The 22,457-nt window shown below is 46.3% G+C and overlaps 1 protein-coding gene across 2 annotated transcripts in view; it reads left to right on the forward strand.

The window, feature by feature from the left end:
• Nucleotides 1-22,457, forward strand: part of TGFB2 (transforming growth factor beta 2) — a 100,914-nt gene that overhangs the window by 14,956 nt on the left and 63,501 nt on the right. Inside the window, exon 2 of one of the 2 annotated variants that reach the window (XM_004699902.2) lies at nucleotides 3,541-3,624. The exons of the other annotated variant lie outside the window; for it this stretch is intronic. Within the exon in view, the coding sequence (XP_004699959.1) occupies nucleotides 3,541-3,624 (84 nt within the window). The remainder of the gene's footprint in view (nucleotides 1-3,540; nucleotides 3,625-22,457) is intronic. 2 annotated transcript variants of the gene reach the window in all.

Consider the following 22,457-nt stretch of genomic DNA (forward strand, 5'->3'; position numbering starts at 1 on the left):
GGACAGAGGAGAACTGCCCCTGAGGCTTGCTGAGACTGTGAATCTTTCTGGTAGGAGCAAGCCTCATCTTTCACATGCAGAATAGCTGGTGGTTTCTAACTGCTGACCTTGTGGTTAACAGCCCAACACTTAACCACTTACGCCAACAGGGTTAACTTGTATAAAGAATTCAGCCTCGGAAACTCCATGGGGCAGTTCTACTCTGTCCTATAGGGTTCGCGATGGTCTACATGGACTCAGGGCACACAATAACAAAGCCACAATGCTTTAAGGTAAGCTCCAGATAGCTGCATTTTAATAATCCACGTGATTCTCATGTGGGAAGTTCAAGAAACACATTCTGGAAACACTATTTTTTGTTTTGTTTTTCGTTACTTTAATTCTTAGAACCAACGTAATACCAACAGCAACTCCTTTATAATTAACTTCATAGTCACTTAGTGACTTTGTAAATTAACTGTGCAAATATTTTAATCCGTGACTGTTTTGAACTGTTACTTGTGGAAGCCACAGTTCCCAATATCACTGAGTGTACACTCAAATGCTTCTAAGACTATCAACGTCTCAGATTTCCATAGATTTTATAAAGCATGTTCCACCTTTACTAAGGTGACCAGACGTCCCGCTTTTGGCTGGAGAGTCCCAATTTTTGGTGTTTTAAAAAAGTTCCGGTTTTTGGAAAGAATGTACAACAAGCTAGGGAACGGTCTATTTGGTCCATATAGACCAAATTTTAAATCAAGAACATCCCCCCCACCCCCCCTCCGCCCTCCAGTCAACGGTGTCCCGCTTTAAATCTGGTCACCTTAACCTATACCCAAAGCTTTGTTGATTTAAAAAAGATGTATCATCCATTCCATAAGGTGACTCCAGCTCACAGTGACCCTATAAAGCAGAGCAGAGCTGCCCCTGTGGGTTTCCGTGGATTTTTGTGGGAACAAAAAGCCTCATCTTTTCTCTTTGGAGCAGCTGGTGAGTTTGATGCACCGACCTTTCAGCTGGCAGTCCTGCCCCAGGTTTCCTAGGACCTGACTCCAGGACAGTGAGTTTGGTTTTAGTTTGATGCCACTCCGATCATGTCAGTGATTGGAAAGCGGTTATTTAAAAACTGGAGATTGTGTTCTTTAGCCTAAATAACAATACTTGTATTGCTCATATCGCCACCCCATTCATGTGTTTATTATCTGAGGCACTGGGTTTGCCACGGAATTCCCAGTTCCTTCACTACAAAGACCAAATAGGCTCAAGTTGGTCTGGATCCTTGTCGGTCCCGTATGTGATTAGAAATGCGCTTGAGTGAGTTCTCAAGGGCTGAGATTTCAGAAGGGAATTGCCAGGCCTTTCTTCTGAGGTATCGATGGTTGACTCTAGCCTATACCCCTGTGCCTAGCAGCCAAGTCTATTAACTGTTCACACTGCCTGTCCTTAGACGCGATCAGTTAAATAAATAAATAAACAAAAAGTTCCTGCTTAAAATCAACTAAAAAATGAGAGAAGATAAAAAATTCGAGCTGAGTGAAAATCAGCCACACGGTTACCTGCTGGGGGAATGGCTGCTGATCACAGCTCCCTTCCCTCTTCTCGCCTGAACTTGCTGTGACTTGCATGGTTTGGGAGGCTGCAGAGTGCTGAACTCAGTTAGAATTGTCCTTTTTCTGCACCACAACGTACACTGGCCTGAAGAAGGTGCTGTTTCCCAGGAAAAGGAGTTAAATCCCCCCAAGAAATGTATAGACCCATGGTGTGAAGAGCCAGTATTGCTAAGTGAATCACTCTGTGGATTCTGCCGCAGTAATCTGACTATGTTCTGTGAGATTCTTATTTAAGATAACTTTCAGCATCTCCTTTTAAAGATCAGATACGAATGAGAAAACTTTGTTTGACTTGCTAATCTTGTGACAAACAGTTTATACCCAGTGTAGCTTCCTGTCTTTGCTGACCGGTCTTTTGAGGTTTCTTTTTCCCTCTGTGATACTCTGGAGAAGGCTCTGAAAATAAACAACATGGTTGCTTATTGGTGGGAACAGATGGGAGCAGATGGTGGCTGGAGGCAGCATGTGGCGGCAAGGTGACAGCAGACTGTGTGCGCTGGGGACCGCATGCTGGGCCTCTTGGGCCGTGCAGATGGCCTCCTTTCCATTCGAGAGGTCTGACTGGCAGGTGTCGCTCATACGTCTGTGAGAACAGCTTCCTGCATTCTGGTTAGTGGGCTGCATGTTGTTAGAGAAGGTTAGACAAGGTAAGTTACAAGGTACAAGGGAAAAACCCCTGCACTTCCATTTAAAAGTGAGTGGCCAAAGGCACAAAGATGACACCCCCCACCAAAGAAGTCGACAAGGCATTTGTTAATTTCAAAAGAAGGCAAATCTGAATCATGGCTGTGGTATTTCTGGAAGACATGCCCTCTATGAACAGAAGGTGTGTGGCTACTAATCTGTGTAAGAAGCTAGGAGAGAGAGAGAGAGAGAGAGAGAGAGAGAGAGAGAGAGAGAGAGAGAGAGGCTAGCAGACAGTAAATAAGTTAGGTCTGTAACATCATTCTATTTCTTGGGTACCTTTTATGTGTCACTCACTCTTAAGTAAATCCCCTCATTTCAATCTTATCAAAATCCTCAGCGGTAGGGTCATCCCTGCCTCATCTGATGGGAACCACAGCTTCCATACAGCACTGGTCTGATGAGTCCTAGCTAATTTGCAACAAAGTTGGTGTTTCAATCCAAATTGTTGCATGCAAACGTTCTCTTATGACTTACTGGACTACAGCAGTGAAGTCTATGGACACTCAGCAATACTTCTTCTTCAATTTATGCGAATTATTGGTGTATGAGAACACGGTGGGCGAGATGCGAAGTCTGGTTGCTGTGACTTTAAAGAAAACAGGCTTCCCCAGTTCCTTACGTCAGGACTACTGATATACGCTTAATCCCAGGAATGAAACCTAGCTTTTTAAAGTGTAGGTCATAAGCCCCAAAACCCAATGTACCCTTGCATTTTTTACTCACCTGGGAAGGTGCATTCCCATTGAAGGTAAAAAAGAACAGCAGATGGTTCAAAACAAAAAACAAAAGCAAAACACCGAAATCCAGGCCCACCAAATGAAGAAAAAACAAAATAAAAAAAACCCAAACTGTCTTGTTTTTAATAAGTAGCCTCTGTTTTATCCAAGTAGGTCAGGACCTTTTCTATACATCATGGTTTCAGGTATTTATTTTGTCATTCAGCCTAGAAATTGCTCATTGTTCCTCTAAATCTGGAAGGTAAGGTATGGTGTTGAGGCAAGACTGAGTTCAGATGCCTATTCTGGCCATGAAGGGATGCGAAGCTCTGGACCTGGGACCAGCTATCCTTGATGGAATACTTTGTGTCTGATTATCTGGCTGGTATTGTCATCCCATGGTCCCAAGTAGCAGGGACGACTGTGACTGGGGGGATGAGAAGAACATTCAGAGAGTCTCTCTTCTGCTTTGAATCTTTGTGTAGCTCTGTACAAGGCCTCTCCTCCGTCAAATAGCTAATGACTGTGCTTTTTAAAACTCCTAGCTGTCTGCCCAGTTGTTACAACACCCTCTGGCTCAGTGGGCAGCTTGTGCTCCAGACAGTCCCAGGTGCTCTGTGGGTACCTCGGTGAGTATCCTTGTCTGTTTATACCTCCTTTGACAGAGTGATATCAAGTCCATCGTTCGTATGTGTCTCCTGTGGGGAACTGGGCAGAGAGGCAAAATGGAATTCGGACATGCTGAGTAATCACAAAGGGGCCCTAAATTTTTGATTCAGACTTTAAATACGAAAACCCCCCGAATAGCTTTGAAGTGATATGATGACTTGATTGCAATATGTGAAAAAAAGTGGACGGTGGGTATATGAGATATATGTTCTAAGAGTCACGGGGGGGGGGGGGGGGGGTTTGACATCTTGGTCTTGTGATTCCATAGAGGCCACAAATCTCCATAGATTCCATGGAGAGTTGAAGAATTGCCTCGAATGTCAGAGGGCCTATTTTTGTCAGCCTGTGGTGTTAGGTAGATGGGCATGGATGATATCTTATTTGTTTCTAGACTCTTACTCTTGGCAAAAAGTTGTTGCTTAATTAATGTTGTTGTTTTTTGAAATGAACATTTTATTGTGTTTAAGGAGCGTGGTGGGTTACTCGTTGATTTGCTAACCGCAAGGTCAAGCGTTCAGAACTACCAGCTGCGCTGAGGCAGAAAGACAGGGCTTTCGACTCTGTAAAGAGTTACAGTGGAGGAAACGAGGGACAGTTCTATCCTGCCCTATGGGGTTGCTAGGAGTTGGCACCAACTCGCTGGCAGAGAGTTTGGTTTTTGAGATGAAAGCTTACATAGCAAATCAGGTTCTTGTTGGACGATCTCTACACAGCTTACCCCGTGCTGTTGGTAATACCAATGAACATTTCCTGAGCAGAAGCGGGAGAAGGACATTTTCACTCCTTGGAGGTTTTGGAGGGAGGCCTGTGGAGAGTTATGCCAATGCCATTGTCATTGGCTTTCATTTTGATATTCCTGTGTTGCATGAGCAAGTGAATTGCACGGCTCAGCCCCTCAGCTGACTGGAAGTGGGGCTTTTTGCCACTTGCCCAGACCACTTAAAATTGGCCTTAAAACCAAGTGTGAACTCCTCTGAGCCAGTGCTGTGTGTTCATCTGAGGGCTGGGCGGTCTGCCCCTTCATGTCTTGGGACAGTTCACAATTCACCAGCATTTATTGAGTGCCCACTATATTCTGGTAACGAGACTAACAAAGCAACGTCAAGGATGATCCTCACACTCCAGGCATTCGGTAGCCCAAGTTGTCCCCACACCAGGCTCAGGAAGTGTGGGAATGGAACAACTTGGCATTGGCTCAGTCAGTATTTTTAAGGCTCTGAGAAGGTTTGGCTTATGTTGATCCTCAATGTAGGTGGAGGTCCTCTGGGAGGGACAAGGGAACTATTTTTATCACCAGAGGAAATGCCTGATTTATCCGACTATTTTACTCCCGGGTGTGTAAAGGGGTATCATTCTCTCCTATGTGGAAGAGTGGGTTCAATTTCCCACCAATGAATGGCATGCACAGGCTTCACCTGGAGGTCACAGGAGGCTTGTGTGTTGTTATGCAGTCGAAGAGGTGTCAGTGGGGCTTCCAGACTAGGAATAAAAACCTGGTGATCAACTTCCAAAACACAGCCAAACAAAATCCTGGCCAATCCACAATCCATCTTGAGGTCATGAATAGCCAGGCAATATTTCATTCTGCTTTGTATGAGGTAGCAGGAGTTTGGGGTTCACTTGATAGCCATTAAGAACAATGGCAACAACCTTGTTTCTTTGGAACCTGTGTAGTTTATTTACAGGGCTCTCAACTGGGTTTGTGGAGTTTTGGTGGCACCGCCAACCACAAAATCTATGGTTCAAACCCACCAGCCTTTCTAAGGGAGAGCCTATCTGCTCCTGTAAAGATGTATCCCCTCAGAAACCCTATATAAATTCGCTATGTGTTGGCGTCAACTTGATGGCAGTGTAAAAGGGGATTGGAGGAGCCCTGTTGGGCATCGTGGGTTAAGCACTGGGCTACTTGCTGAAAAGTCGGTGGTTCAAAGCCAGAGTTGGGGCAGTGGGCTCCAGCATGACTGACAGGCTTGGAAACCCTCTGGCACAGTCCTTCGTGGTCCTATAGGATGGCTGTGAGTTGGAATCCATGTGACAGCGGTTGGCTTGGTTTTGAACAGCTCTTTTCTCAAACACAACTGGATCTATTAAGGATATGAGTAGTCATGTATTTGAATGTAGAAAGCCCCAGGGGATTTAGAAGCAGCGGCCGGCCCTGTGAACAAAAAGCATGCAAACTTCAACCCATGCTTTCAACGCCCCCTCTAGTGAGGCCGACTGTCACCTGCTGTTTACAAGCTTTACAGATGACTGTTACTTTACGATATAAACCAAAGAGTTCAATGAGCACTCTTTCCCAAGAGCGCTCATTGGAAAGCAAAAGTGAAGGGGACGAGAGAGGGCCGTTTGTGCAATATTCCCCGCGTCCTTAAACGTTAAGGCATGGCCCCCTGTGGCAGGTAGAACATGACTAGCAATATCGATTTCTCTGTAAACCGTGTTTCGGTGAAGAAAATACCTTCTCCCTGGTCACAGAGCTCTTAGCAGCAGAGCCCAAATCTGAATTCAGCTCTGAATAACCCACCGGCCCCTGCCTTTTTTGTTCTCCTGTGGGAGTCCTGTTCCCTGTATTTTATAACTTTCTTACCTACCAGGTGCCCTGGCGCCCGGTGGTTACTCCCTGGTGTGGTAGCCCTTTGAAACCACCGTTGGCTGCTCCCCTGGAGATGGATGAGGCTCTGTACCCCGGTCAAGAGTCACAATCTGGGGAAGCCACAGGCTGTTTGACCTTGTCCTACCGCGTGGTGATGAGTAGGAATCCACTCGATGGCAACCAACGAGTGCTTGGTTTTGTTAGTGAGTCCGATGTAGTCTGCAGTGAGTTACTCGTTGAGACCCACCGCTTTGTAGTATCGCTCCTCTCACGATTTCCTATCTGAGACGCCTGTGCTGGCTCCTGGGCTGGTTTATCTCCCGAGATGCTCCTCGGTTGGGATGACTTTCAATCACTTCCATGCTCCACGTTGCCTCTTGTCCTCTGTGTTCGGCCGTGTTTCTGTGGGTGGGAAGGAGGGGGCAAGCACGGGTTCTGCTGCAGGCAGGGCTCGGGTGGTGGCGGTGGCGGCGCTGGTTCGTTCATGCGCCCACCTTCCAGGCCTGTGCACACACTTCACAGTTGGCCCCTTTGCCAGTCTGCTTGGGAAGCTGCTGAGCCACGGGGCTCTGCATTTCTGTCTTTTTTCTTTCTTTCTCTCTTTTTTTTGGGTCTCTGTTCTTAGAAATAGTAATTGGGTAAAAATGTAAGTGAGTCTCTGCCAGGGGCAAGCGTCCAGGGTCAGAATGGATTTCTCCATGCGGAGTGTGATTCTGAACACTCGTCAAGTCCAGTCCGGCGGTGCCAAGCCGCTCGAGGGCCATCCCTGTCACCTTGTGTGACCCGCCTCTCCATTCCAAGGAGATGTGAGGAGCGGCCAGAGAGGGCGAGCCCGGGGCCTGGGGTGCCTCTTGGTGTTCGCACTCGCTAACCGGGGTGTAGTTGACAACTGTGTGTTTCAACAGTGATGACTGGACTGGCAGCTCGGGTGCTGGGTGAGCTTTAAATCAATGGCTCTGGAGAGGCAATCCTCTCTGTTTCCCACAGCCTGTGTGGCTGCAAAGTTCCCCCGCTCTCCCTTTTTCAGTTAGCATCCCTAACAGTATCGACTAAGATGCGGTTAGCTTTTCTGGAGGGCTTCCTCCTGAGATAGAAAAAGTGTGAGCCGCAGAGACACGTGCTCCCCGTCAGATGGGAAGGTGGATTGAAATGGTCTCAAACACTTGCTGAGCAAGAGGCTTTTAAGTAGCTAGCTCGGTTCTGTTCCGAAGGTGGGGTTCCTGAACCGTGAACTCCACTTGAGTTTCCGAGGCTTCTTCAGAAGCCCGTTGTCTGGCCCTGCATCAGAACCACGCAATCAGAATCTCTGTGGTGGGCCCACCGAGAAGCCTGCACTCTGCAAACCAGTCCTGTAGGCGGTTTCTGTGCTTCACGACGTTGACTGTCATTGGAAGCTTTGGAGCGCAGCCCTGGGGTGCACCAGCTAACCACTTCACTGCCACTGAAAGGGTGGCAGTGGGACGCACCAGCTGCTCTGTGGGAGACCGATGAGACCCCAGCAATCTGCCCCCATGAAAGCTAAGCCAGGAAGCTTTATGAGACATGTCTGTTTGGTTCTGGAGGATGCAACAAGCACCCAACCATAAGAAGAAGGTTCTTATGATCTATGTATTATATGATATATGTGTTAATCACTGTGAATAATAATAAAAGAAGGCAATGGATGCTTGGATTGAGCTGGTCTGTTGACTCACAGTGGGCTGGCCTGTGGGTCCAGAGCCACAGGAGCTTCTGTTTGATCGAAAGCCTCATCTTTCTCCCATGGGACAGCCTGGTGGTTTCAAACTGTTGACCTTGAGGTTAGCAGCCCAATGTGTGCCCACTATGCCACTAGGGCTCCTTACAGAGGAGGTTGATCAGCCCCATGGGTGGTGGATGCCTGCCTTGGAAGTTACAGTGTGAGTGAATTCCTTCTCTACGGTGCCTTTAACTGGGCAACTGGAGTAGGAAGGAGATGTACTAAGTTCATGTATAATGTAGAAGCCAGATACATTTTATAATGTATAAGTTAATGTATAATTGCCCCAGGCACACTGTTTGTCAAAGCAAGCTGACCTCGTTGTGGTCCGTGACCCCTTTTGAGCTTTTCTTGGGGTAAGGATCCAGCCCACTAAGGAATGTAAACACGGCTGCCATGTTCAGCACCCTCATGTTCAAGTAGCTGTGTGCTTCTCTTTCCAAACCGCGGCTCTTTCAACTAGAGATACTCATGCCGGTGACAAGCTGACCCCGCCAACGTTAATGATACATTACTTGGTATTTACTTTGTGCCACCCAGTGTCACCTGCTATTCTGACATTATTTTTGAACGACTCAGTATTCTGAATCCAGCCATGCTGTGTGACTCTTCTGTCACTTCAGAAATAGGAAGCTGTTGATTTTCTGGAAGGAGAAGATTTGCCTGTTCACATCCTTTGCTTCCTCTGTGAACTTACTTGACCACCATCTTGATGGATCAGGAGATAATGGGAACATTTTCTGTGCCCTTTGACGAAAGAATTGATGTATTTCTACATGAGAACCACTTTGAATATGAAGCCAAAGGCAATGTGGTGATATCAAGTATTTCTTCTACAAAGCCGAGACCTTCAGAGGACATAATTGACCTACCGCTTGCATATCAGATGCGATTAAGTGGACTCTGACTCATGGCCATTCCATGCGTGTCAGAGTACCACGGTGTTCCATAAGGTATTCCAGGGCTAGTGCTTGGCCCATTGAGCATTTTGGAAAAATGTCTAGTTCTTCTGCATGGTGGATACCACTAACTAGCCCACACTGTTATTGAAACAGAGGAAGAATGGTCGGTAGTATTAACTCTACTTCCCCAAGTTATCAATGAAAAAAGATCTCTACATATTCACTATAAAAGGTATATGTAATTTTGAAAGATAAATGTCAAATGCATGGTAGGCTCTTGGGAAGACAAAGTTAAAGACAGGTGACACTGAGGGCATATTCTGTCATTCAATGGTACTTATTGGCAGCTATGTATTAGGCAGTAGTGATGTTATTGTGTGCCATTGAGTCAATGCCAGCTGAGGAACTGCATGTGACAGAACTGCCCCGTAAAGTTTCCTGAGCTGTAACCTTAATGGAGGTGGATCGCCAGGAATTTTCCCCAGGGCGCCACTGGATGAGTTCAAACCACCGCCCTCTCAGTTAGCAGTCACCCGCTGAACTATCATGCCACCAAGTTTTCATGTTACTAGTGATATCCTCAGTAGTGGGGGGACCATAGCAGAAAACACCATAACCTTGGGGAGTTTATGTGCTGGGGGGAGAAGACAGACACTTGATCATGAAAATTACGTTAGAAGGTTAGAAGTGGGCCAGTGCTGTGGGGAAATGAGACAGGGTCAAGCGTATGGCTGGGGAGCGTCCATTTTACACAGGCTGCCCGTGGCAGACATCATGAGGAAGGTGGCATGTAAGCCTAGACTGGAAGGAGGTGAGTGTTGCCGGGAGGCCTGCAGGAATGCTTGTATGGCAGAGGGAACAGCCAGTGTCTTCCCGGCACATTCAAGGCCATCAAAGCCTCAGAGATGAAAGTAAAGAGATCCTGGGGGTCAGGTTATATGGGGCCTTAGAGGATCTGTGGCTCTTACACAGAGTCAAATGAGCAGCAGGGTGGCTTTCGCTGAAGTGTGATGTGCCCTGCCTTTGGTTCCGGAAGGTCCGGTGGCTGTCAAGTGAGAAGATCACAGAGAGGCCGGCGAAAGCAGAAGCAGGGCGGGCATTGCTGAGCGTCTTTGCATTTCTCACCCAGACGGTCCTGTAACAAGAATGCCAGACAGAACTGCCTGGGTTAAATTCTTAGCGAATAGTTTTCTAACAGGTGACGGTGTGCTCTGTGGAGAATGTTCTTTTGTTTGATTGTTTTTAATTAATAGTCCCGAGTTACTGGCAACTTACTCACTGCCATTCCTTTCTGGAAAGGGGTTAGCTTTGCGCCTTTCCATGGATGAAAAGAACCCTCTGGGTCTTGCATCTTGTGGTGAGAGATGTGGAACGACAGCTGCTAGTGTTGGTGCTTGCTGTGGACCCTAGACTGCCTTGCCTAGGAATAGCCTTCGCCTAAAGGGCTCTGGTTACACCTTTTGCTGCTAACTATGAGGTCAGCAGTGCAAACTCACCAGTCACATTACAGGAGAAAGGTGAGGCTATCCGCAAAAGGCAATACTGCCCGCTCCTGCGTAGATTGAGTGTAGAGAAACCACTGGGGTGGGGTCCGGGTGGTGGTTCAACTCTGCCCTATAGGGTCACTACATGTTATAATCGACATGGTGGCAGTGGGTGAACCCTCTCTGACTTGGTGGCCAGAACACATCGCACACGTTGGCTTAGGAGAATGATTTCCCCACATGAAACAGAAGGCTGGGCCCACAAGGGTCTTTGGATCTGTATAGCTCTTTTTAACACATGAACATCAAGTGTCTTTGATTAACCTCCAAAATGGGGTCAGAAGCCAGGGAATTTGTAAAACTCTGTTGCCAACTAATCACCGCACATTTCTTGTGTGAACTAGAGTTTGCTTTCTAATCCTTAGATTTGGAAAAGCGAAACGGTTTAATCGTGGTGTTAGCTTTATTCCTTTACCTACATATCTAAGAAACAGCTTTTTAAGATTCTACTGTGTGCCAGGCCTGGTGGAGGGATACAGCATTGTTTCTGCCCTCAGGGGGCCTACAATCGTGTGTGGCAGACAGGCAGGCCCAACCAAGCTACAACAAGACAAAAAGCCAACAGCATGTGCTTGATTGCAAGTACAGTTATCTGAACGGTCGTAAGAAAATGATCTGACTTGGTGGGTATGCCAGAAGCCTTTCTGGGAGAGGTGGTATTTGCTGCTTGAAAAGAGGACCTCGGAGATTACAGGGTGGCTGTTAGCAGGCAGAGAGAGAAAACAGCTTATGTTTTCTGGAAGACAATGATGCGTCCTTTTGTGTCATTTTCCTCCTTTGGGAACTTGCTTCGGTCCCGTCTTGATGAATCATGAAATAGCAGGAATGGTTCTTGTGGTCCTTGAAGGAACTGGGGTGATTTCTAAAGTAGAATCACTTTGAATACAAAGGTGGAGACGAGGGCAGTCCAGTAGTATCCCGCATGCCTTAGAGAAAGTTGACTCTTTCAGAGAACGTAATTGACTCACATATATCCAGCTGCCATTGCGTGGACTCCAACGCATGGCATTGCCATTTGTGGCCAAGTGGAGCTGCGCTCCATGGGGTTGTCCTTACTGGCTAATTTTTTCAGGGAGTAGACTGCCAGACCTTTCTTCTGAAGTGCTTGTGGGTAGTCTCAAACCTTTCCGGTAGCAGGCACCTGGTGATGCTTGGCTGTGGTATCACGAGGCTCTGGAATGGGGCATTCGAGGTCACAAACACTGGCTAGAGTTTCTTCTAATCTCAAAGTCCTACATCAGTAGTTTCTCTCGCTCATATTACATGTCCTTTATGGGTTGATGGTAGGAGCCCTCATGGCATAGTGGTTATGTGTTGGGCTGTCAACTGCAAGGTCAGCAGTTCAAAACCAGTAGCCGATCCATGAAAGAGTAGGTTTTCTACTCTTGTAAAGAGTTACAGTTTTGGAAAACCTCAGGGTGGCTCTACCCTGTCCTGTAGGGTCACTATCATCCAAATTGACTCAATGGCACTGAGTTTATGGTTTGGCTTTAGCTCTGCTCCATGGAACCTTCATTCCGGGACTGAGGCTAAGGGAGTGGGCTAAAAGAGGGGCACGCTTGTCTCTCAGGGCAGATGAGAAAGAACACTAGCTGAACCATGAGATGAGGCTTTGTTACTTCCACTCACATCTCATTAGCCAAACCAGGACTTGGCTTCAGGGAGCCAGAAATGTGGCACAAGGGAGCGGCTGTGTTGGGAAGCGCCCAATGGAGAGGGATAGCCTACATTAGAACAGATGGTACAGTCTGCTACAGGGTGTGTGTGTGTGTGTGTGTGTGTTTGGGGGCGGGGGGTGGGGTGGGGCTGGTGAACCTTTTCACTCATGCCATTAGCGTTCTATATTGTGGACATGACAAAATTTGATTCATACTGTTGTCTGTGGAATCATGAGGCGCTTTAGAATGGAAGTTCACTGAGTAATTAGTAGGTTGACTTTATAAGACAGACATAAATGTTCTTTCCCCATTTTTTTTTTTCTGTTACTTGCTCCTCCAACTGAGGTATTTTGAGGTGGTGGAAAAGCGACAGTTGACCGTGCCAAGTCCTGATTGATGTGCTAAATGAAGTATATGCCTCTTAGGAAGAGTCTGAAATCAGCTTACTTCCGTAACACGTGGTGACATCCCTTAGCCTTAGGGTCTTAGATCGCCACCAAGGTACTGACAGGCCCAGCGGTAGCTGGCGGGTGTTGTCCGCAGTAAGGATTCAGGCTGCATTTCCATGAGAGTATCAGCCTTGTAGATGCTTAACTGTTTGCTGGCGGGAGCGTGGCTTTACTGTTGACTTATCTCGCTGTGTGTGAGCCACGGCAAGTTAACCATGAGGCCCTAACCCTGTCTTTAGTTCCCTAGGATCCTGTCTAATGTGCACTTCGGGCTGCTAACTCTGGCCCAGCGGGGAGGTTATTTAGACACAGGCCCCTCCCTGCAAACCGGTGAGTAACCCAGCCTGGCAGGGGCACTCTCAACGCAACGATAGCCGTCGGCTCTGGCGACCCCCTAAGCAAGCCAGGTAGCTTGGTGCTGTGTGTTCATAAATAAGCATCTCCACAGCCTATTCTTAGTAGCAGCAGATGCTGAGTTTTGCTCCCCTACCAGCGGGGTCAGCAGTGGGAAAGGGAAGAAAAAATGAAAGCATTGTTTTGCACATGGACGGCCATCTGTAGTTCTGAATTGCCCTGTTGTGTGTATGATGCAACCGCTGGAGCTGTTTTGCTGAATATGAACTTTGTCCACCGACTGGAGTCTAAATTGATTTTGGATCCCACTGACATCTAAATGGTCAGGCCATATTTTTCTAATATTCACTTGGAGTGTATGTTTACACTGAAGTAGAGGTGGCGCGTATGTGTTCACATCCACAGCAGGGAAGCTTCTCTTGTCCTGACCTGGGGAGCTTGTTTTCTCAAGACTGCTACTTGACCTCAGCCCATGATGTGGACTTAGGAGCGCAGGAAGGCAGCTCCCTGTGGAACTGCAGCCCCCGTGGCTTCCAGGATCCTTTATACCATGAACCAGCTGCTTTGGGGATGGTCTTGACTCATGGCAACCCCCAATGTGCCGGAGTAGAACCGTGCTCCAGAGCCTTTTCAATGGCTGATTTTCAGGACGTAGCCAGACAGGACTTTCTTCTGAGGTACCTCTGAGTGGTTAGCAGTGAGTGTGTTAGCTGCATTCATCAGGAAGATACTCCAGCAAGCATCCTTTACCCTAGGGTTATTGTCAGGGCGGGAGCAAATTGCTTTTCACAAACTAAACGAGTAAAACACCAAGAAGACCACACTTACTAGATGCGTTAGGTACTGTGGCAAGGCCTTGGACTTGAGCTTCATTTCTTCTTGAAAGGCTCAGATCCCCTACTTGTGGCCTTCACTGCTAAAGGAGTCCCTAGGTGATGTAAAACTAGGTGATGGTTAACTTGCTTAGCTGCTAACCTAAAGGTTGGAGGTTTGAGTCCACTCTGAGGTGTCTTGGAAGAAAGGTCTGTTGATCCACTTCCAAAAGTAGGAAATAGTATAAAGCCCAGTTCTACTCTGACACGTGTGTGGTTCCCATGCGGTGATGGCGCTAATGCATAGTAGAGGTTCCCTGGAGGAGCATTGAACATCGATCCATTCTGGGTTCCACATCTGCAGTTCCTGATTCAGGTGATCTGGCATGGGACCCAGTGTTACATTTGGAAAAATAAAAAGTTCCATGTCATTTTAATATGCAGCCGAAGGTGAGAAGCTTTGTTCCTTTTTTGGGGGCGGGGGTGGGGGGATGCTATATCTAGCTCTCTCTAGCTATCCATGTTATGATTTGAGTGGATTTTTGCATGGAGAAAAGAAATATATTGGGGTGAAAGTGCTCATTTATACATGACTTTAGTCACACCACCACTTCCACCACCAATAATAATGATATAGCCATTAGTTATTGAATGCTTATAATAGGCATTGTGCTAATTTCCATATTAGCCTTACAAGGTGAACACTGCTGTTCTTCTCAGTTTTATACACAAGGAAATGGAGACTCATGGAAAGCACACAATCCCCCATAATCCCACACCTTTACCTTGGCAGAGCCAGTTCTTGAACTTGATTTGTCTCCAAAGCATATCCTATCAATCATTTTTCTAAAATAATCAACTTAAATGAAGGAGATGATCACAAAGGAGATTCCTCTGAGTGAGAATCATATATTTGTAGATGTCAGGGAAACATTTTTTCTAGCTAAGGAAAACTATCTGTTTGGATGCCTTTATTATTTTTTCATCTAATATTCCTCTGCTAAACCTTTGTGAAGGTGCCGGGCAGGCAGCAGGACCCAGGGCTTGAACACTGGTGGTGGTGCTATTGACCGTGGCTTCTGGGCTTAGCTCACTTATGGTTCTCTGTGTTCTCCCCTGGAGCAAGGAAGATGGTTTCTTCTTATAAACTGGAGGGTGGGTGTTTTCTCTTGCCCAGTCCAGGTGATAATTAGAGCATGCAGTATAAAATCCTCATGCTGCTTGCTTTGTCCCCTGACTGCTCAAAAATTAGAATGACCCCAGTGCCGATCAGAATGGGCAGAATCCTGGCACTTCAATACCCCGTTCCTAGCTGGCCTGCCTGTTCCTCTATGCATGAAGGACCTCTGCAGTGGAAGCCTCCAATAAGCGTTTGTTGAACAGGAGAGCCAATGGGTCGTGCCAATATGAATTTCAATAGATACAGTGCCTGCATATGGCTAATTCTAGAAACCAACCTGTTGTCATAGTGATTCAAGGCCACACTCTTGGGTCCCAAAGTCAAACTGCTTCACAGGTTTGAAAGGCTTCAAACCACCAGGACTTTCTTTCGAGGTGCCTCTGGGTGAGAATGAACTGACTGACACCTTTTTAGTTGGTAGAAAGAACATTAGCTCAGTGGTTCTCAACCTGTGGGTCACGACCCCTTTGGGGGGGGGGCGGTGTCGAACGACCCTTTCACAGGGGTCGCCCAATTCATAACATTAGCAAAATTGCAGTGATAAAATAGCAATGAAAATAATTTCATGGTGGTGGTGGGAGGGGGGTGGTCACCACAACATAAGGAACTGTATTAAAGGGTCGTGGCATTAGGAAGGTTGAGAACCACTGACTTAGCTGATCGCAGTCGGCATACTGCGAAACCCAAACAAACCCACAGCCGTCAAGGTGATTTCATCTCACAGTGATGCTATGTAGACTTTATGAGACTGTAAATCCTTACAGCCTCATCTTCCTTCTGCAGAGTGGCTTTCGAGTTTGACCCACCCACCTTGCAGTTAAAACTTCAATGCTTAACCCACATCCCCACCAGGGCTCCTTTGTATATTGCTAAGGGCTTCTTCAAACCAGTTGCCATGGAGTGAATTCTGACTTTTTTTTTTTTTCTTGAGCTGCTTCTACGTGGACTCAAACTTCCCACCTTTCTGTTAGCAGCAGCCTTGCACGTTAAGCATTGGCAGCTAATCCGAGTCAATCCCAGGGACTCCCAGGGCTTCTTAGGAGATGAGAAAGAGTTGGTTGCTTAGGTTCCCAGTTTCTCCATGAGGCCACATGATCTTTTAGCCAAATCCTAAATGCCTACATCGGAGGAACTTTTTGTACACTAAGCGTCAAACCAAACCAAACCAAACTCATGGCCATTGAGCCTATTCTAACTCCTCAAGACCGAGCCATCAGTAGACATGGTGATGTGAACAGACCTCTCCCCAACCCCTTTTCTTTCGTCTTACCCTCATTAGCCTCTACTTCTCTCTCCCATCCTTGAAGAAAAGATACTGTCTTTTTCTTCACTCCAAGTGGCATTTTCATAGTGTGAATGGAGCATATTCACAGTTCCCAGGGGACGGGAGAATCTTGCCAGCCCAGGTGAAAGAGGAGACACCCCAGTTCAGTCATTCCTACCTCAGACAGCCTTCCGGGGACCCCGAGTTAGACTGTGCTCCCTCTGTGACTTCTAGCTGCTGTCAGCATAAGAGCCCTAAAAGACTTTGGGGCCTGCAGTCTTGGGTCTTTAGCCAGACAGCACAAATCCTTTTAGGGGGCTTCTTGTCCCCATCTGTGATTCTTGCATGAAACTTTAAAACACACGGGCTACGCTGAAACGACTTTTAAACTGCTCTCTGAGCAGCGTGGGAGGGGTTGGATTAGTACACTCCAGCCTTTAAACAGTTTTTAAATTTTTTTTTTATTGCTATATCCACCAGGCTGAACGGAGGAAATTCAAGTCTAACCCTGGAGGGACCCCTGTTTAGTCATCTGTCTAGACAGACGAGTTCATATAATGGGCCTCTCTGTTTCGTTTGCTTTGTTACAACAGACGGTGGTCCCTTCCTTGAAACTCTGTGAAGATGTCAACTTTTGCTTTTCTGATCCCAACCTCTGTTGATAAGCCAAGAGAGTGACTCACACATGAACCAACAATGACTCTGGAGGGTGACAATTAGGCCACCATCGGGTGGAAGGAAAATACAGGCTTTGCATAGAGGAGACCTCGTAAAAGCCTGATGATGTGACATTGGCAAGCCAGCTACCTTTTCTGAACCTCATTTTCCTCTTCTGCGAAATGAGCACTAATATAAAACAAGCCAACCAACAAAAAAAGCTATGGCCTCTTAATGGGGCTCTAAAGGAATTAGCATATAAATGACCTGCAGAGTAGGGTCTGGATCAATTGTTATTCCTTCATTCCCAGAGGCTCAGTGAAGGCTCACTTTCTTTTCTTCTTTTTTAAAAAAATAATTTTATTGGGGGGCTTTTACATCTCTTATCACAATCCATACATACATCCACTGTGTCAAGCACATTTGTACATTTGTTGCCATCATCATTTTCAAAACTTTTTTTTTCTACTTGAACCCTTGGTATCAGCTCCTCATTTTTGCCCCCTCTCTTCCCCACCCTCCCTCCCTTATGAACCCTTGACAATTTAAAAACTATTATTTTTGTAATGTCTTACACTGACCACTGTAGGAGCACAGAAACCCCAGCCCAGGATTTTACCAACAAGTCTGAATACACTGGGAGAAGCAAGCAATCATGTGTTTTTTTCAGTCGAGAAAAATAAAGTGGTACCAATTCCTGTGAGAAAGTCATATTGGAGAGAGTTTAGAAACCGGTAGAAATCATAAATAAGGTAGCACGACCATCATCTCTGTCTAATTGGGAGTTCCCGAAACAGTCGCTAGTGAGTCAATTCTGATTTATGGAGACCCCAGTGCTGAAGAGGAGGCCTGAGCTACAGGGTCTTAATGGCCAAGGCCTTTTAGAATCAGACTGCAGGGCCTTTCTTTCCAGACACCTCTGGCATGCTTAGAACGACCAGCCTTTCAGGCAGTAGCTGAGCACATAACCATCTGTGCCACACAGGGTCATCACATGCTCTTAGAGCAGTGATCCTCCACCTTCCCAATGCTGCGACCCTTTCATGCAGTTCCTCATGTTGTGGTGACCCCCAGCCATAAAATTATTTTTGTTGCTACTTCATCACTGGCATTTTGCTACTGTTATGCATCATTATGTAAATATCTGATATGTAGGCTGTATTCTCATTGTTGCAAATTGAACATAATTAAGTCTTAGTGATTAATCACAAAAACAATATGTAATTACCCTGTTTACCCAAAAATAAGACAGTGTCTTATATTAATTTTTGCTCCCAAAGATGCGCTGGGTCTTATTTTCAGGGGATGTCTTATTTTTCCATGAAGAAGAATACGGTACACATTTATTGTTTAATTAAAAGAGACCTCACACTTCCTGTCTGCTGCTGCACAGTGGTGCCCGCCGTTCTGGTCCAGAGTCTGGTGTTAAGGTAGCTTCCGGGGGCCTTATTTTTGGGGAGGTCTTATTTTTGGGGGGATGCCTTATATTTCAGCGAGAGGTAAAACTGTAAGTAGGTCTTATTTTGGGGGGATGTCTTACTTTCGGGGAAACAGGGTATATAGTGTGAAATATTTATTTCTAATGACAAATGAATGAAATTTTGTCTTGAAGCATGGTATAGCATGGGTAACAGGGTACTTGTATGTGTCTCAGTTCCCAAGACCATCAGAAATATGTGTTTTTTGATGGTCTTAGGTGACCCCTGTGAAAGGGTTGTTCGACTCCCAAAGGGGTCACGGCCCACAGGTTGAGAACTGCTGTCTTATAGATGCCTTAAAGGACTGCGTGGGGTAGATACAATAGGAGCCCCTATGGTGTCATGGGTTGCTAACTGAGCTGCTAACTGCAAAATCAGCCATTCAAACCCCCCAGTGGCTTTGTGTCTATGCCTGTGAGGATTTGAATTTGTAGAAACCCCCAGAGACCGCTCTTCTCTGTCCTGTGGGATCACTATTGACTCAATGGTAGTCCATTGGTGTTGGGTATGATTTGACCACTAAGTGGTAGAGGCACACTTTCATTCTCTCCTTCATTTCACTTTAAGCAAAGCCTGGATTGTTCCTGAAAAATAAAAATATGGTAAATGTTTATTTTTCCCTAGTTGAATTCAGTAAACACCCCCTCAGTGTATGCTGCCCCAAGGGCATGGTGTCTGAATTAGGCCAGAGGATAAAAAGTAGTTACACAGGGATGGTCCTCTTAGAAATGTCACCCCAGAAAAGGCCCACAGGGAAGGTCCTGGGATCAGACGTCACATTAGATTAGTTTCCCCATTAAGCCCCAGTGTTGTATCACCTACCTAAATTAGATCGTCCAAGTTCATGTGTTATTAGCATTACCAGTTATTGGGAGCATGGTAAATGGTTTGCTACGATAGCTATTCATGTTGTCTCTGCTCTTGTTACTTGTGTCTGAAGTAACAAGTTCCTGACAGCTCAGGAACAGAGAGGTTGCAGATCAAACTCCCTCAGAAGCCCCTCAGATGTAAGACCAGGTGATCTGCTTCCCAAAGGTCACAGCCCCGAAAAGCCTGAAGTGTGAAGTTCTGTGCTGTACACAGGGGCCTGCTAGGAGTCAGCTCGCAACAGAATCATCATGACATCATCCTTGCCTTCCAAGAGCTTATAACCAAATTAGGGAGACTCAGTTAAACACTCACTAACCTCACCGAAGAGGAATAAAAAAGGGTGAATGAGATTTGCAAGCAAAGTGCAATGGAAGCCGAGAAGAAGGTGTGGCTTATGAAACAGATTAGTGAACAGTGCCCACCGCAGAACAGCCTGGGTTCCGGTGCACTGGAATGGCCAGCCTTACAACGAAGTGGGAGACAAAACTTAGCCTCTCCTTCAGCCGTTAGAGCACAGAAGCACATGATATGTGTGTTGATAGCAACATTGTTCACATTTCACTGTGCAGTTAGGTCATTCTCACAGGCTGGAATTCCATTATCACCCAGTGCTTTCCGTGGCATTGGGTAGGGTCTGTCTGAGTCATGTCTCTTTCAATACAACTGCAATCAATAAAAAATCCAGCAACACATGGTTAACCACAAGGACATCCCTCCCCACCAGCTCCGTTCCCAAGTCAACACTGTAAGGTCATTCAATTTAGTGTTCCTCTCCCCAGTACATTTCAACTCGAGACATGCTGATACTCCTTTGAGTACATGAAGATAGAAGTTCTCAGAGGTGCTTGCCAGCACCAGGGTGGTGCCGCCTTGCCTCCTCTGCCCTTCAGCAACTCTGACAGCTATGCCTGCGACAACGTCTGCCTGATTTCATGGGCTATAGCAGAGTATATGCCTCCAGAGCATCGGTTCTCATCCTGTGGGTCGTGACCCCTTTGGGAGTCGAACTACCCTTTCACAGGGGTTGCCCGATTCATAGCAGTAGCAAAATGACAGTGATGAAGAAGCAATGAAAATTTCATGGTTGGGGGGTCACCACAGCATGAACCATATTTCAGGGTCTTGGCACTGGGAAGGGTGAGAGCCACTGCAAGTGCAGAGGCTAGCAGTTCCAGAAAGTCTTACTGAGTAAAAATCTTTTCCTCACCCTTCCTGGTACAACTCTGCTCCTTTCCTGTAACCTCCTTTCAAATGAATCTTGAGAAAATGGGTCCCTTTAGTCACCCCCTCTTTAGTGTTCACGCATTCTCTGTGTTATAGTGCTTGTTGTTTGTTTTCTTACACAGAAGGCACTGAGACAACAAACAACAAATGAGTTTGGGGGTTGCAAGGAGGAGCAAGGAAACAGAGGAGAGAGAGTCGAATAGAAAGAGGGTTCAGAAAGGGCACACAGGTAGTCTTTGCCTGCTTCCTGTTTGGGCCCGTGTCGTGTCCCTTATTCACCTGAGCAGCACTTCCCAGGCCTGCTGTGCCGAGAGAGTCCTTGGCCAGCAGCCTATAGCTGTAATCCCAGCAGTGAGTCCTTGAAACATTACCTCCTGTCACCCACGGGGGAAATTTGGCCTCACTATTACCTTTAATTGTAAAAGCAGACCAAGAGAATGTGATCTATTTTCTTTATCCATGTGAAAATGTTACACTTTTCTTTGCGCCTCCCTCAAGCTCCAGTTCCACTGTCGAGTTTTCGCTCAAGGTTGCCATCGGGGAAGAGGTGTGAGTGCAAAGTTTTGGGGTTGGTTAAATATCTTGGAGATAATGTGTTTGGCTAAATATCTGAAAGTTAATTAAATGGGTCTCCTTTTCTGCTCTTGCACCAGCGATAGGCTTAGTTCTGATATCTGGATCGGTGAAGGCTGGAATTTAAGTCTGCTGGGGGAGAAATACCTAATCTAATTGGACCGTTTTCGTCTACCTGCTATAATTCCTGGGGGAAACAACTCCCCCAACCCCCTGACATCGAGTCAATTCTGACTCCCAGTGATCCGATAGGACAGAGCAGAACCACCTCTCTGCGCTTCCAAGATTAAATCTTCACAGGAGCAGGCAGCTCATCTTTCTCTCTAAATGGAGAAAGATGGGTCTAATACATTCTGTCGCATGGAATTTCATTTGCGTTCTTAAGAAGCCCCTTAGTTATGGTAGAGAGGAATAGCTATATCTAGTTCCTTGTATTCTAACTTGGTGTTTTGTCAGCAATAATGATGATAATCAGGAGCCCTGTGGCACCAGGGTTAAATGCGTGACTGTAACCAAAAGATCAGGAGTTCAAACCCACCCAGAGACTCCATTGGAGGAAGACTTAGTGACCTGCTTCTGGAAAGATTATAGCCAAGAAAATCCTCCGGGCAGCCCCGGAGGAAATGGATACAATGGCTCCCAACAGCAGTGAGGACAAAAAGAGTAGCAAGGATAATAGGCTAATAGGACTGACATCGGTCGCGCTTTCTGTACTCCCGGTATTCTTGCAATCATTCCACCGATTTTGATCCATTGATTCTTCACAGTGATGGCATCATCATTTTCTCTACGTCACACAGGAAGAGACAGGCCTAATGAAAGAGGAGGTCACTTGCCCAAGACCAGGAGCTGCTAACTGGATAAAGGCAGAGCGTTCCCTCCATAACTCCTTCTCTCATCCTCGCTTCTTTACATTAATTGGGAACTCAAGTCAGCGACCGCTCGTATGCCACGAAAGCAGAGCAGTATGGTAGAATAGGGTAGAAACTCCAGAACTCAAAACTGCCCAGGTCTACTTGTTCCAAGAGGACTAAGGGAGGTATAGTAGGTTACGCCTTGGGTTCCTAACTGCAAGGTCAGTAGTTCGAAGTCATTGGCTGCTCTTCAGGAGAAAGATGAGGCTTTCTAACCCGGTAACCATTAACATTCTTGAAAACCCACAGAAGCAGTTGTATTCTGTCTTATAGGGTTGTTATGATTCGGAATTGGCTTGATAGCAGTGAGTGAGTATGTTTAGAGAAAGGCATTCCACTGCAGAAGTAGGCTCCACCTGGCCACAAATCTATCAATCAGAGTACTATTATGTCAAGCAAGAAATGTCTGTGGCTTGCATTTACACGCCAGCGCATGCACGCACAACACACACACACACACACACACACACACGCACATATGCTTCTTAGGGTGTAAACTAAAAAGAGCAATCAGGATGCCAAGCTCTTTTTAGCTCTTTTTTATTTTTTTAAACTAGCACTTTTGATTAGAAAACAGTACATA

This window comes from Echinops telfairi, unplaced genomic scaffold (genome assembly GCF_000313985.2).
Source record: "Echinops telfairi isolate 266 unplaced genomic scaffold, ASM31398v2 ScPeMD7_7424;HRSCAF=8462, whole genome shotgun sequence".
Taxonomy (NCBI): domain Eukaryota; kingdom Metazoa; phylum Chordata; class Mammalia; order Afrosoricida; family Tenrecidae; genus Echinops; species Echinops telfairi.